This window comes from Oncorhynchus kisutch, linkage group LG14 (genome assembly GCF_002021735.2).
Source record: "Oncorhynchus kisutch isolate 150728-3 linkage group LG14, Okis_V2, whole genome shotgun sequence".
Classification (NCBI taxonomy): domain Eukaryota; kingdom Metazoa; phylum Chordata; class Actinopteri; order Salmoniformes; family Salmonidae; genus Oncorhynchus; species Oncorhynchus kisutch.
In genome coordinates, this window is record NC_034187.2 from 67,038,096 (window position 1) to 67,055,650 (window position 17,555).

Sequence of the window (17,555 nt, forward strand, 5' to 3'; positions counted from 1 at the left end):
GTGGCACAGGACATTGTGTTAGATGAGTCACGACTTCCCGGGGATCCCTCTCTCTTTCATTCTACTCTCATTCTCTTCTTCTTTACTCTCTCTCTCTCTTTATCAATTTACATGTTTTTTCTCTTTTTCTCATCCCTCATCCTCTCTCTCAAGACTTTCCCTCCCTGATCCCGCACATCTCTCCCTTTCTCCTCCTTTTCCTTCCTCTACATCTATCTCTGTCTCGCTCTCTTCAATCCATTCTCCAGCTGTTATACAGCTTCTCATCCTCTCTGTTCAGTCTTCTTTTTCCAATCTCCCTCACTCCCTCACTCCCTCACTCCCTCACTCCTCTCACATTAGCGCAGCTGTTACCCCCTCCCTTCCCCTTTCTCTTTCTTTTGTCTCCCCCTCTCTATACCTCCCCTATATCTTTCTATCCCTGCCTCCCTGTTTAACTATCTGGTGCTACGTTCTCCCTGTCAGTCTCACTCTGTCTCTTTCACCCCTTTTTCTCTCTTGCCTCCCCTTTTCTGACTCCCTCTCTCTCCATTCGCTCCCTCTCTCTCTGTCTCTGTCTCTGTCTCTCTCTCTCTCTCGCCTCAATCCACTTTGACACTTTCCTTCCCTCTCTTCCTCTCCCTTACACTCTTCCGCCGTCACACACAGGCACACACACGCACACACACTCTCTCTCTCCCTCTCTCTCTCCCTCTCTTTCTCTCTCTCTCTCTCTCTCTCTCTCTCTCTCACACACAGACAGACACACACACAGTTTTTCTGCCTCACACTAACACCCACTCGATCTGTCTCTCTCTCCTTTCTGACGAGGGAACATGTTGCCTAGGAGCAGCAGCAGCAGCAGCAGTGTGCTACACGTGGAGACAACCTCCTCTCTCTGTGTCTGACTGTAATAAACCAGGGACAGGAGGAAGAAAGAAGGACCTGTTTCTTTTTTCTGTGTCTGACCAGACTCATTGAGGAAGAGGAGGAGGAGAAGAAAGATAGGAAAAGGATCAGTACGCAGAGGGATTCAGGATTTGATTGTGACTGTGAGTCTGACCAAACTCACAGAGGTGGACTAGCGAGAGGAAGAAGACGAGGAGGAAGAGGAGGAGGAGAAGAGCCAGGATTTGTTTGTTTATCTGACAAAACTCCCCAAAGAGGAAGAATAGGAGGAAGAGGAGAGGCTACTGTTTGTTGTCCATTTGGGACAAGTGGGGTAGTGGGTTTGGACCGGGTCTTGGCACACCCCCCAAAGTCGCTACCATGTGGCAGGAGGCCTTACGGACTCGGGGGCGCTACCTTCTGGAACGTGGGGGAGAGGGGGGAGATGGGGGAGAAGCCCTGGGGGATGTGTTTGTAGGTTTTGGGGAGACCCCGACACAGGGACAGGTGTGTGTTGGGGGACAGAAGACCCAGGACTGGCTGTATGAGTCCTACTACCGTATGAGCCAACAACACCCTCTCATTGTGTTCCTACTGCTCATAGTGATGGGAGCATGCCTCGCTCTACTGGCCGTGTTCTTTGCTTCCGGACTGGTGAGTGAGTGTGTGTGTGTGTGTGTGTGTGTGTGTGTGTGTGTGTGTGTGTGTGTGTGTGTGTGTGTGTGTGTGTGTGTGTGTGTGTGTGTGTGTGTGTGTGTGTGTGTGTGTGTGGTGTTATACAATACAGAGCTCTATTGACTGATTGGAGTGGTGCAGAATGTGACAAGAGGGCTTCTTTCAAGTGCTGTTTCTGCTGTGTGAGTGTTGTTGATTTGATGACACACACACACGCACACACACACTTGAAGAGCGCTGCCTATAACTGAAGTGTTTTTTCACTACTGTTCGGGAAGCAGGTAGCCTAGTGGTTAGAGCGTTGGGCCAGTAACCGAAAGGTTGCTGGATTGAATCCCAGAGATGAGAAGGTAAACATCTGTCGTTCTGCCCCTGAACAAGGCAGTTAACCCACTGTTCCCCAGTAGGCTGTCGTTGTAAATAACAATTTGTTCTTAACTGACTTGCCTCGTTAAATAAATGTATGCCACAGAGATAGATGAAAAGGGAGAGCGAGTGTAGATAAATAAAGAGAGTGTTGAAAAGAGAGAGCGGAGAGATAGAGACCTGGTCAGACTGTGATTTTCGTTCAGTCCATTGATGTGTTTTCCTCCGCAGAATATTATAACACCTCTCGCCTCCCACAGTGTAAACACACACACACACCTCGCCTCCGCAGCAGAAAAGTTACAGTATTGCAGCATCAGCAACCGAGCCCGACCAGCCCAAAGCTGTTTCCAGTGTAATAACAGAATACCAATGTATAACTCATGATATCCCTGGATGTATGTGAGCAATAACATATAGTGGGATTCAACCCTAGGTCTCTATGGCACTAGAGGGTTGTCAACATGGTTGACTCCCATGGGAGATTTATCAAGGACCGATACAGTATATAGCATGTATAGTAGGTCAATGTGGAGCATGTCTGTTCTGTCCTCCAACAATTCTTCTTTACTGCCCCTGAGGAGAATAAACAGCCTAGAGACCACCTTTTGAGTGTCTCTGTCTTGTCTCCGTGTTGGATGCATTTGTACAGTCTTCGGACAGTAAGGACAAGTACTGGGACAGTGTTGGATAGACAGTAAGGACATGTACTGGGACAGTGTTGGATAGACAGTAAGGACAAGTACTGGGACAGTGTTGGATAGACAGTAAGGACATGTACTGGGACAGTGTTGGATAGACAGTAAGGACAAGTACTGGGACAGTGTTAGATAGACAGTAAGGACAAGTACTGGGACAGTGTTGGATAGACAGTAAGGACAAGTACTGGGACAGTGTTGGATAGACAGTAAGGACAAGTACTGGGACAGTGTTGGATAGACAGTAAGGACAAGTACTGGGACAGTGTTAGACAGTAAGGACAAGTACTGGGACAGTGTTGGATAGACAGTAAGGACAAGTACTGGGACAGTGTTGGATAGATAGTAAGGACAAGTACTGGGACAGTGTTGGATAGACAGTAAGGACAAGTACTGGGGCAGTGTTGGATAGACAGTAAGGACAAGTACTGGGACCGTGTTGGATAGACAGTAAGGACAAGTACTGGGACCGTGTTGGATAGACAGTAAGGACAAGTACTGGGACAGTGTTGGATAGACAGTAAGGACAAGTACTGGGGCAGTGTTGGATAGACAGTAAGGACAAGTACTGGGACAGTGTTGGATAGACAGTAAGGACAAGTACTGGGACAGTGTTGGATAGACAGTAAGGACAAGTACTGGGACAGTGTTGGATAGACAGTAAGGACAAGTACTGGGACAGTGTTGGATAGACAGTAAGGACAAGTACTGGGACAGTGTTGGATAGACAGTAAGGACAAGTACTGGGACAGTGTTGGATAGACAGTAAGGACAAGTACTGGGACAGTGTTGGATAGACAGTAAGGACAAGTACTGGGACAGTGTTGGATAGACAGTAAGGACAAGTACTGGGACAGTGTTGGATAAACAGTAAGGACAAGTACTGGGACAGTGTTGGATAGACAGTAAGGACAAGTACTGGGACAGTGTTGGATAGACAGTAAGGACAAGTACTGGGACCGTTTTGGATAGACAGTAAGGACAAGTACTGGGACAGTGTTGGATAGACAGTAAGGACAAGTACTGGGACAGTGTTGGATAGACAGTAAGGACAAGTACTGGGACCGTGTTGGATAGACAGTAAGGACAAGTACTGGGACAGGGTTGGATAGACAGTAAGGACAAGTACTGGGACAGTGTTGGATAGACAGTAAGGACAAGTACTGGGACAGTGTTGGATAGACAGTAAGGACAAGTACTGGGACAGTGTTGGATAGACAGTAAGGACAAGTACTGGGACAGTGTTGGATAGACAGTAAGGACAAGTACTGGGACCGTGTTGGATAGACAGTAAGGACAAGTACTGGGACAGTGTTGGATAGACAGTAAGGACAAGTACTGGGACAGTGTTGGATAAACAGTAAGGACAAGTACTGGGACAGTGTTGGATAGACAGTAAGGACAAGTACTGGGACAGTGTTGGATAGACAGTAAGGACAAGTACTGGGACCGTTTTGGATAGACAGTAAGGACAAGTACTGGGACAGTGTTGGATAGACAGTAAGGACAAGTACTGGGACAGTGTTGGATAGACAGTAAGGACAAGTACTGGGACAGTGTTGGATAGACAGTAAGGACAAGTACTGGGACAGTGTTGGATAAACAGTAAGGACAAGTACTGGGACAGTGTTGGATAGACAGTAAGGACAAGTACTGGGACAGTGTTGGATAGACAGTAAGGACAAGTACTGGGACAGTGTTGGATAGACAGTAAGGACAAGTACTGGGACAGGGTTGGATAGACAGTAAGGACAAGTACTGGGACAGTGTTGGATAGACAGTAAGGACAAGTACTGGGACAGTGTTGGATAGACAGTAAGGACAAGTACTGGGACAGTGTTGGATAGACAGTAAGGACAAGTACTGGGACAGTGTTGGATAAACAGTAAGGACAAGTACTGGGACAGTGTTGGATAGACAGTAAGGACAAGTACTGGGACCACCCGAGACCGATGGATGAAAAAAAACACATTTATCAGCATCCATTAAATAAGCGCATAAAACCACATCGCCAGGCCAAATATATACATTCTTGAAACATTAATACCTGAACAGTCATTATATATATTATAGACATGTTTGCGCAGTGACCAACCTATTGAACCGAGGCCTTTAATGTGTGACAGGTTTGTGAAAGGACAGCAACGGTAATACCAGCGCACTGAGAAAGTGCCCTTTTTGTTAAGTGGTGTAGTGGAGGCTATATGCAGGTATACACCATATACCCATTTTGTCATCAGTGGGCATTGCATATACTCACTTCTTCATCTCCCCTGATGCGTGTCAAAGTAGTTTAGTGGAGGTATATGATTTATGTAGTACAGTAGTGCACATCCGGAATACCATCTGCAGGCATCAAGAGCATGCAGCTCTCAACTAGTTCTTTGATGGAGCCGCTCACAAAGTATCTGCAGCCAGTAGGTAGGAAAGATGTTTCAATTTATGATACCTACCAGTAAATACTAACCAAGACAACAATGGATATGCAAACTAGGTATTGAAAACGTTTGGTTAGAAGTCTTGGTTAGTAGGCTATATTTGTGCTGCTTGCATCAGGGGCATAGGCATGATGGGCCTGGGTGGACATAAGCCCACCAACTGGGGAGCCAGACCCTGCCAGGGCCACCCAATCAGATTGGGCAAAAACAAAAAATATATACATTATTATTACAAAAAACACAGTTCCACTCACCAGATGACAATAATGAAACAACCCTTTCCTGCGGTCAATGAACAAAAGCACCCTCTTTGGTCTCATGGGTGGAATGTTATTAAGATTTATTTCAGTCTTCTGTGATGTATATAAAGTGTAATATTGTGATTCAAACAAAACAATGGAATACATTTCAGCTCTATATCTGACATGGTACAAATGACTTATTTTTTAAGCCCGTAACCATGCGTGTGAGGTGTATACTTTTGTTTCAAAGTAGATTTATTTAAGACTACCAAGAATCACTCTGTGTGACCCTGATTTAGCCCACTGCAGTAAAAGGTTTTAACTTGTTGTTGAAAGTTATTCTTGAAAGGGCAGAAGCTAAAATATTAGCAGCAACATCCTCTTCGATAACACCTGCTGCAGCCGCTGCAATCTAGCTTACAACAATAGATAGCTAGCTAGACCTTAGGAAAACTACTGCTCGCTATTGCGCAGTATCCTGTTGGCCTTTGAGAAGACAGAAGTTTTGCATTAATTCAGATGAATTATGCTTGAATGGCAGATGCCTTCGATCTAGCTTCTGATGGCCTAGCCAATGGCTGATTTAGCTACAGTAGCTAGATGTATATCCCCAGAGACGATCCCCAGAGACATTATTACAAATTAAGAATATAATTTGAATTATTATTGTTATTATTATTATTTTATTATAATAATCTGAAAGCGATGAAGGCCCTCATTGTTCCCCACTGGGTTTGGGTTAGTAAACATTTGTAGAATGGCTCTATTTGCACTCAGCATGCATTTTGTTCACCATTCTGAATGTCATTGGTTCTTCTGAAATATGAACAGAAATACTGGACATTTTGATCTCTTGTTATGGTGGCAATTTGACAAAATCGTCATTGTCTTGGACTCACATTTCCTGGTCTCAGTTTTGACTCGGTCTTGGACCTCTTGTCCCCTTCTGGTCTCGGTCACCATGTCTTGGTCTTGACTTGGACTCGATTTGCTACTTGAATCGGTCTCGCTTTAGGTGGTCTCGAACACACCGCTGTGAATAAAGTTGTAATATAGGCCTGATAAACATATAAACCTAGCAGAGGATTGTATCTAAAGTGGCATACAGTATAATGAGTATAATACAGTATAACACATCTTTGTGTATGATTCCAGTGGAACTGAAACCCAAAACCTTGGCATTGATTGCTCCATTGCGCTCACTAAATGAGAAACACAGAACGGAATATATTGTACTGAATTGAACTCTGCTCTACACTCTCTAAAAGAAGAACTCCAGCCAAACTCATATTATCAGGCTGCCAGAATGCTATTATATCATCAAAGCTAGCTGCTAGTTTCTAGGTGTATCTTTATGCCATTTCGTCTGTCTTCTCTCTCTCACTGATCCATTTCAGGAACACTCCAGCAACATTGACAGATCCCCAGTGGGTTGTTCTTAGAACGTATGAACGACAGTGGGTTGTTCTTTGAAGATCTTCCTTTCACCTTGTCAAAACCATTCCTGGAATAATATTCTTAACTAGATCCCGAATGATTGATTATGATGTCACTTTATCAATTACGTCATATTTCGTTCCAATTTAAACTGGAGAGGGCAAAAGTGCATTACAGCACAAAACAACACTGGAGTACACCTCTGTCTCTCAATATAAGCCACCATTTTATTAGATCTAAAATATTTTATATAAAGTAAAAGTGCACTAGCCATACCTGACAAGTATGTGTGGTTTATGTACGTTTCTCATCCATTGTGGGCTGTTCCTGTCATACAGCAGAAGGGCTCATTTGCCCATGTATTGTTTACAAGCTAGCTAGAAACTTTGTAAAGTTGCCTAAACATTGTGGTAAGTTAGTTATGTACTTTCTTCTCCAACCAACATACCTAAGCTAGCTAGCATATTTATCCCCTTATTAATGTTGTTTTAAAACCATTTAATCACCATTGCTGCTGGCTGCGCAATGCGACAGACATGGAATTGATTGATGGATCATGTCAAATTGGCTAGCTAGCTAACAACAAATCATGCCAATTTGGCCAGCTAGCTAATAAGCTAACCTTCAGTGGCTAAAACTAGCTAGCTAGTTATCTCTAAATATTGTTTGATTTGCTTGCCAGCTGACAGCAGTCAGACAGACAATATTACCAGGGCAGGCTTAGACTCAAAATATATCCTACTTGTCGATATCCATCTCAAGTATCTCTTGATGAAGCAAGCTAAATGACACAATTTGTTTGCTTAGCTAGCTAGCTAGGCCTACACATCAAAAAGATAGGCTGCAACCCTCTGAAATAACATGAATACTGATCATGAAAAGCATACAGTTACATGCTGTAACTCAGATTATATAGCTAAATGTGCTCAAATGCTTTGCATGGAATAATCTGAAATTTGTAGTTCTGGCTGTGCTTTTCAAGAGGTGATCATATTACAACTAAATAATTGTAGCATTTCTTAAGCAATCCCTTAAACCACAATCAGTTGTCAATAGTTTTAGTGGAGCTGGGTGTCTCATATATTGTTCTAGTATGAATGTTCTAGGCACATCACCCATCAGCTAAGAAGAATCGTAGATCAAATACAGTCAGTCTCTTCAGGGCCAGCCCTAGCCTTTTGGGGGCCCTAAGCGAGAATTGCGGGCCCCCCACCTTGAGGAATAACATGTTAGTGGCCACCCTCTTTAAAGTGGAGGGAAAAAGTTTTCATTTCCTGCAATTCTCTACATTTTGCAATGGGGCGGAGAAAACTGCTGAAAACTGCTGAAGCACAACCACATTTCAAAATTGCACCTGGTGTATTCTAATATTCTTACTCTATATAGTAAGTTGAGACCCTGACTGAATCTGTTTTTGGGGGGGCCACGGCCCCTAAGGGACCGCTTATGTTGCTTATTCTGGAACCGTCCCTGAGTCCCTCTCTCTGCTCTCGCTCTCCCTCGTCTCTCTCTTTTAATCTCTCTGCTTCTCTCTTCTTTCTCTCCCTCTCTCTGTTCCTCTCTGTCTCTGTCACATAGCCTAATACTAATACTAACACAAATAACAGAGAGAGAGAGCACTCCAGTAAGAGTCGTGTTTAAAGCGCTCTTCAAGTGCACGCGCGTATGTGAGTGTTTGTGTGTGTTTTGGAGAGGATTCTGTTGTATGTGTGGTCAGCACAACCAAAACACCATTAGTACTGCTGAAATATCAGGCACAAAAACATGCTCTTTTATCTTATTCAAGTGATCTGGGATTTTTCTATAACCAGACCCTCCCTCCCTGTGTGTGTGTATGTGTGTGTGTGTGTGTGTGTGTGTGTGTGTGTGTGTGTGTCTGCATGCTCACATGTTCACACGTGTGTGTGTGTGTACGTTTGTGCCTGCGTATGTGTGTGTGTTGTGAAGTTTTTACCCTGAAACCCTGCCTCTGCTGTATCTCAGGAAGTCTCTAATTTCCTACCGAAGCTTATCTTGTATTTTCAGAGCAAATATCCCTGAGGATTGTTCTTTCATGTAGTCCTGAGATTGCATTGATTTAAAACGGTGTGCTGGTGTGTGTACATATGTGAGTGTGTGTGTAACCAGGCGATAACATACAGTAAGCTAGTTGAGATAAAAAAAATTCAATCACAATTAATAACATGACATATTGGGAATAAATAACCAAGTTCTGGGAAAATATATCATATATACATAAGTATGTGGACACCCCTTCAAATTAGTGGATTCGGCTATTTCAGCCACACCCGTTGCTGATAGGTGTATAAAATCGAGCACACAGCCATGCAATCTCCATAGACAAACATTGACAGTAGAATGGCCTAACTGAAGAGCTCAGTGACTTTCAAAGTGGCACCATCATAGGATGCCAACTTTACGACAAGTTAGTTTGTCGTATTTCTGCCCTGCTAGAGCTGCCCCAGTCAACTGTAGGTGCTGTTATTTTGAAGTGGAAATATCTAGGAGCAACAACAGTTCAGCCACAAAGTGGTAGACCACACAAGCTCACAGAATGGGGCCGTTGAGTGTTGAAGCGCATAGAGCATAAAAATCTTCTGTCCTCGCTTCCAAACTGCCTCTGGAAGCAACGTCAGCACAAGAACTGTTCGTCGGGAGCTTGATGAAATGGGTTTCCATGGCCAAGCAGCCGCACACAACCCTAAGATCACCATGCGCAATGCCAAGGTTTGGTTGGAGTGATGTAAAGCTTGCTGCCATTGGACTCCGGAGAGGTGGAAACGGGTTCTCTGGAGTGATGAATCACGCTTCACCATCTAGCAGTCCGACTGATGAATCTGGGTTCGGCGGATGCCAGGAAAATGATACCTGCCCCAATGCATAGTGCCAACTGTAACGTTTGGTGGAGGAGGAATAATAGTCTGGGGCTGTTCTCTATTGTTCTGGCTAGGCCCCTTAGTTCCAGTGAAGGGAAATCTTAATGCTACAGCATACAATGACATTCTGGACGATTCTATTCTTCCAACATTGTGGCAACAGTTTGGGGAAGACCCTTTCCTGTTTCAGAATGACAATGCCCCCACATACTTTTGGTCATGTGGCGTATGACATCATATGACAAAATATGACATCACCAGACTGTGGGTGTACAGTATGCAGTTCAGGGGGTAACGCATTGTAACAGAATTCCAGTCACCCAATGTAGGTATCTATTATTATTTAGTCCACTTGACTCTATTTAAACATCCTGGCATTCATCTCTGTTTGCTTGTGAAATGTCCAGTTATTGGAACAGATAGTTAGAATGTTGAACTATGCCTTCTTTTATATTGGAACAGATTTGACTGTTGAACTACTTATTAATGTTGAACTACAGCCTACTGTAATGGCGAAATCCTTGTCTGGACAATTTGTTGTTGTTATTGTTGTTCTTGTTGATGTTGTTGCAACCTCTGTCTATTTCAAGAGCTCCCTCGAGGAGACATTGATCTGTGATAGTCTTCACACACTTGTCTTGACACTTCACACACACACACACACACACACACACACACACACACACACACACACACACACACACACACACACACACACACACACACACACACAGACAGACAGTGATATTTAACACTCTGACACCTTCACACTTCACACTGTCATGTTGTAACACTTCTAGAATAGAAAGCTCTAGGCTCGACAATGGTGGCTGTCCATTAAACATGACAGAGAGAGAGAGGCGAGAAATGTCTAATAATCTACATCCCATTTTAGATAAATATTCAAGACTTTCAGAAAACATGGAAAGTGCATACAGTGCATACAGTGCATTCAGAAAGTATTCAGACCCCTTGACTTTTTCCACATTTTATTACGTTACAGCCTTATTCTAAAATGGATTAAATAAAGGAAAAATACTCACCAATCTACACCCAATATACCATAATGACAAAGCAAAAACAGGTTAATAGAATTTTAGAAAATGTATTAAAATTTAACAACAGAAATACCTTATTTACATAAGTATTCAGATCCTTTGCCATGAGACTCGAAACTGAGCTCAGGTGCATCCTGTTTCCATTGATCATCCTTGAGATGTTTCTACAACTTGATTGAAGTCCGCCTGTAAATGATCTTTATTGGACATGATTTGGAAAGGCACAGACCTGTCTATATAAGGTCCCACAGTTGACAGTGCATGTCAGAGCAAAAACCAAGCCACGAGGTCAAAGGAAATGTACGTCGAGGCACAGATCTGGGGAAGGGTACCAAAAATTGTCTACAGCATTGAAGGTCCCGAAGAACAACATCATTTTTCAATGGAAGAAGTTTCGAACCACCAAGAGTCTCCCTAGAGCTGTCCGCCCGGCCAAACTGAGCAATCGGGGGAGAAGGGTCTTGGTCAGGGAGGTGACCAGGAACCCGATGGTCACTCTGACAGAGCTCCAGAGTTTATCTGTGGAGATGGGAAAACCTTGCAGAAGGCCAACCTTACGGTAGAGGCCTTTACGGTAGAGTGGCCAGACGGAATCCATTCTTCAGTAAAGGGCACTCTCTCTCTCTCTCTCTCTCTCTCTCTCTCTCTCTCTCTCTCTCACACACACACACACACACACACACACACACACACACACACACACACACACACACACACACGCACACACACGCACACACACACACACACACTCACTGACTGACAGTGTTATGTTCCTTCCCTCTTCCCCCTGTGTAAAGGTGGAATCAGTCAGTCTGAGGTAAAAGGGAAGTAATTGTTCTTGTAGACAAAACAGTAGAGAACAGCAGCCCGTCATCTCCCCCTCTCCCTTTGTCCTGCCTGGGAAATGGGCTTGAATGGGTTTAAATGGAATTAAATAGCTTTAAATAGCTAACAATTTGAAATGTGCAAATGGCAGGAGTTTTTACCGCAGATAGGCTAAGGGAGAGCACTAAAGTGGGGAAAGAGCAGGACTATTCAGTTATTCAGTTACAGACGGGAAAGGTGAGCAGACTATGCGTTTGTGTGTGTTTGAGTTGTGTGTGTGTGCATATGTGTGTTCCTGCGAGCATGTGGGTGTGCCAGTGGCGGTCAGTGCCATTTATAATGAGGGAGGACAATTTTCTTTTCATGAGCATGGCCTTATTTCTATTACAGCATGTTGGATGACTGTCATTCATATTCCAATGTAACATCGTTAGGTTTAGGCTACTACATCATACTCAAATTTTCCCTAAACCCACCATGAGGTTGCTATAACCTAGCCTATGAATGAAAGTTTACAACATAGGTGCACACAGGTCTAGAGAAAAATGACACATAGACAGACAATGACTGTCATTCAATACCACCTTGCACACTCTTTCCTGCATCTAGCCTATCTAGGGTGTAATCATTAGTTCAACAGATGCAAACGAGACTTACTGTAATTTTGGACAAATTCAGATTTTTATCCCCGTTTTGTTTGCTTCCGTTTAAGAAGCATTTTTCAACAGAATCGGCGTAATGAATAGACCCCTGATCACGCATAAACACAATTCACTTTCATAGCAGCCACGTTGTATTCATTCTCACCTCTATGCAATCTCCTCCTCTGACCTTTTCCCTTAGTTTGTGGACTTCAATGAACAACACATCAGCTGTATGTAACCAAGCGAGAAAAAAAACTTTCCAAGCCAAACCACCACACACAGCCTGCATCGTTGTCCCCATATTAACTAAAGTAACGTCCTCGTCAACATGGCTAATAGAACTAATGCGTTAGTAAACCCACTACAATCATGCAGTAACTTTACAGTGTATAGTCAGTAAGCAGTTACACCGGCAGGCCCCGGTGGCAATAAATTAATAAAACCAAAAGCTTACCTTGACTTGGAAGAGTTCCAGTGTTGCGTTGGATAGTCATAGCCAGCTAGCTAACATAGCATCCCTCTGTTTGAGCTGGGTATTTGAGCAACTAAATTAGTCAGCTGCATTTGCTAGCTAAGTAAGTGAAACTGAAAGTGAAAATAAATCACGAAACCTCTCTCTTTCCTCTTCATTTTTGAATAAATACATTTGTTAAAAACTGTTCAACTATTGTCTCTCTCTCATTTTGAGTTAGCTACTCACCACATTTTATGCGCTGCAGTGCTAGTTAGCTGGAGCTTTTGCTTTCAGTACTAGATTCATTCTCTGATCCTTTGATTGGGTGGACAATATGTCAGTTCATGCTGCAAGAGCTCTGATAGGTTGGAGGACGTCCTCCGGAAGTTGTCATAATTACCGTGTAAGTCTATGGAAAGGGGTGTGAACCATGAGCCTCCTAGGTTTTGTATTGAAGTCAATGTACCAAGAGGAGGACGAAAGCTAGCTCTCCTCCTGATACACCATGGTGCTACCCTACAGAGTTCGGTTGAGGCTATTGTAGACCTTCATTGCAAAACAGTGTGTTTGAATCAATTATTTGGTGAAGTGAATATATTTAGTATAGTTGTACCTTTTCCACTGGTGTGTGCATGTGTGACGAAAGGTAAAGTATGACATTATGTTGCTAATCACGCAGTTAGTGAGTCATTGCCATAATTGGTATTTTATACACTTTATCAAATATTCATGAGTGTGTTTTAGAGAGGGAACAAGGATTGATAATAATGGCTGCGAACGGAGGGGTGTGTTTTGTTGTGTTTGTGTGTGTATGTGCATGTGTGTGTGTGTATGTATGCTTTCTGTGTATATATATATATATATAAAGCTCATTGTAATTCTGTCTGGGTGCATGCTCTCTGTGCTTCTTGGGGTGGCAGTAGCTAGCTAGTAGTCTCCTGGGTTTTGCCTGGCCTAGTCAGACCCTAAATCATAGCACTGCTGCTGAGGCATTACTCTACCTCCCCTAACAATACGTCCCCCTTGCCTCAGCCTGGCTCTACACACCCTGACTCATACTTATACTGCTACTCCTTAGAATCTTTAAACACCACTGTATTCTAGCAAATAACCATAGAACACCTCTCTATTCTACCATAGAACCATAGAACACCATGTATTCAACCATAGAGCCATAGAACACCACTGTATTCTAGCATAGAACCATAGAACACCACTGTATTCTACCATAGAACCATAGAACTCCACTGTATTCTACCATAAAACCATATAACACCAATGTATTCTACCATAGAATCATAGAACACCACAAAACATACAAATACAAATCATGCAACTGCAGAATGATAGAATGTATTCTACTGATGTGTTTTTATCACAGAATCATCATATGGAGGGTCTTCTGATGATATTCTAGGCTCTCATAATGTTCTTATGCAAAATCTACATTTAGAAAATTATGCCGATTTCTGTATCTCTACAATTTATAACCTCAGAGTCAGAAAGGCAGGGTAATTATAAGGAACAAAAATATAAACACGACATGTAAAGAGTTGGTCCAATGTTTCATGAGCTGAAATAAAAGATCCCAGAACTTTTGCATATGTACCAAAAGCTTATTTCTCTCAGATTTTGTGCAGAAATTTGTTTACATTCCAACTAGTGAGTAATGTTATTTCTCCTGTGCCAAGATAGTGCATCCACCTGACAGGTGTGGCATATGGAGAAGCTGATTAATTAAACAGCATGATTATTACACAGGTGCACCCTGAACGTTAAATTCTCTACCATAAGGGAAAGGGGGAGACCTAGTCAGTTGTACAACTGAATGCATTCAACTGAAATGTGTCTTCCGCATTTAACCCAACCCCTCTGAATCAGAGAAGTGCTGGGGGCTGCCTTAAAATCCGCCTCCAACGTCATTTTAGAACATTTGGCAGTATGTCCAACTCAATTCCTATGCCCTCCCAGGCCCACCCATGGCTGAGCCCTTGACAAGTCATGTGAAATTCATAGATTAGGACCTAATGAATTTATTTCAATTGACTGATTTCCTTATATGAACTGTAACTCAGTAAAATCGTTGAAATTGTTGCATGTTGCGTTTATATTTTTGCTAAGTATATTTGATCTGGACCCTGCACTCTTGATGTCAGAGAAGTAGGCCTCGACCTCCACCCAGCCTCTAGCTGTAGCCCTTCCTGCAGTGATATGACCTAGTGGCATCATGGGTTGGAATGTTATTCATGTTTTTAAATATTTGTAACAAATTTAAACAGACAAAAATCTGGTGTTTCTATGTGAAACGGTTTTGTTATATTTCAGTCTTCTGTGATGTATATACAGTGGAATATTGAGATGTAAACTCAAAATGTAATAGATTTCAACTCTACATCTGACATGGTATATGTGCCTTCTGTTTTGTAAGCCCATAACCATGTGTGTGAGGTGTATACTTGTGTTTCAAAGTACATTTGTTTAAGACTACCAAGAAAGACTGTGTGACCCTGATTTAGCCCATTGCAGTAAAAGGCTAATGGACTTCTGCATAATGAATACACTACCACACTATCAGGCTACCCAATGCCTGTCACTTTTACCTGGGTATTTGTGATGAGAGGGAGTGGACAGACATACACACACACGTACATGTTTTCTCACATGTGTACACAGAGAGGCAGTCATACACACAGGCATGCACCCACTCACACAGGCAGGCACACACACACACTCACCAGTGGAGGCTCGCCAGAGGAGGAAGGGGAGGACCATCCTCCTCAGTGAATTTTTTTGAATTTTTATATAGTTATCCTTTTTAGATACAACTATACTAACTATATTCACATGTCACCAAATAATTGATTAAAACACACTGTTTTGCAATGAAGGTCTACAGTAGCCTCAACAGCACTCAGTAGGGTAGCACCATGGTGTAGCCGGAGGACAGTTAGTTTCCGTCCTCCTCATGGTACATTAACCTCAATACAAAACCTAGGAGGCTCATGGTTCTCACTCCCTTCCATAGACTTACACAGGAATTATGACAACTTCCAGAGGACGTCCTACAACCTATCAGAGTTCTTGCAGCATGAACTGAGATGTGGTTAACCGAATGATCAAAGGGTCAGAGAATGAATCTAGTACTGAAAGCATAAGCTACAGCTAGCTAGTACTGCAATGAATAAAATGTGGTGAGTAGTTCACTCAAAGAGAGAGAAAGACAATAGTTGAACAGTTTTCAACAAATTAATTTCTTCAAAAATGAAGGCGAAACAAGAGAGGGAGAGAGAGCTAGCTTGTCACGTACAGTATACTCCCTCTCCAGCGCTTGAGGTCGCCAGTCCGCTTATTATTACGTGCACCAGCACCTCATCAGACTCAGCTAGACTCCATTACCTTCCTGGTTACCTTCCCTATAACTGTCACTCCCTTTGGTTTTTTCCTTTGGCGTTATTGACTCTGTTTGGTGTCTCAAGTCTGTACGCTTTCGTGTTTCTTGTTTTGTTCCATGTTTGTTTATTTATAAAATTATTCACTCCCTGTACTTGTTTCCGGACTCCCAGAGAACACGTTACATAGCTATATTTCATTGTCTTTTTTTCACTCTCATTTTCACTTCATTTGCACTATATAGAAATCGCTCTGCCATTTACTTGTTGCAAAAATTTGAATAATTTTCTTAATTTCACTTTGTGACGAAACAAGCAAGTGTAGAGAGTCATTGCACAACCTAAACCGCTGTGAAATATATTTTCCACAATCCAAAATATTGTGTTTTCAGCTGTTTGAAGCTGGTGTGCAAAACCCGAAAGTAAAAGACGCAAAACCAAACATATCTAACGCTTCTTAGACACATAACACACATTTCTATGTGAATTTGGTCGGGTCGCTCAAAAAGTTACATATTGCGGCTAGCTAGTGAATGTAGCTAGCTAGTTTAGCCTACTCAAACACCCGGATCAATCAGATAGGGATGCTATGTTAGCTAACTGGCTATGGCTATCCAACACTTGAACTCTTCCAAGTCAAGGTAAGATTTTGGTTTTATTAATTTATTGCCACCTGGGCTCACAGGTGTAACTGCTAAACTGCTTGCTGTAAACTGGGTTGCATAATTGTAGCGGGTTAATTAACGCGTTAGTTCTGGTAGCTATGCTAACTACTATGGTGTGTTAACTAATATGGTGACAACAATGTAGGCTGTGGGGAGTGGTTAGCAGTTATGATATAACGTTTGTATTGAAAGGTTTTTTTCACCTGGTCACAGGTGCGAGAAGGAATTGTACAACGAGCAAAGAGATCATGCTGTTGGTATGTGGCTGCAATGGAAGTGAACTGTGTTTAGGGGTGATCAGGGGTGTGTTCATTCCACCGATTCTGTTAAAATATTTATTTAACGGAGCGAAACAGGGATAAAAAATTCCTGCATTTGTCTGATAGAAACTCTCATTTGCAACTGTTTTGACTAATGATCACACCCTAGATCAGCTAGATGCAGGTAAGAGTGTGCAAGGCGGTATTGATGTGTCACTGTCTATCACCTTTTTTTTTACCTACATTTTTCTCTCGACCTGTGATCCTAACTTGGTAAATTCATAGGCTAGGTTTTAGCAACCTCATGATGGGTATAGGGAAAATCTTAGTATCATGTAGTATTCTAAACCTATCGATGTTATGTTCCATTGAGCTGGGTGAAGGGACTATGAATGACAGTCATCCAATATGCTGTAATAGAAATAAGGCCATGCTCATCAATAAAGAACAAAAACATCCTTCCTAATCTTAAACGGCACCAACCTCCACTGACACACACACAGGTCATGGCTGGGTGAGGGGTGAGGGAGTCATGTGAACGTTAATAGAGTCTGTCAGCTAGTGATGATGAGTAGAGCAGAGATGGGTATGAGACATCAAATCAAATTTTATTTGTCACAGTGAAATGCTTACTTACAAGCCCTTAATCAACAATGCAGTT

At 42.6% G+C, this 17,555-nt stretch overlaps 1 protein-coding gene across 1 annotated transcript in view; it reads left to right on the forward strand.

The window, feature by feature from the left end:
- Positions 1–666: 666 nt before the first annotated feature.
- Positions 667–17,555, forward strand: part of LOC109881128 (adenylate cyclase type 2) — a 76,766-nt gene continuing 59,877 nt past the window's right edge. The window contains exon 1 of the mRNA XM_031789255.1: positions 667–1,521. Within this exon, the coding sequence (XP_031645115.1) occupies positions 1,249–1,521 (273 nt within the window). The 5' untranslated portion in view covers positions 667–1,248. The remainder of the gene's footprint in view (positions 1,522–17,555) is intronic.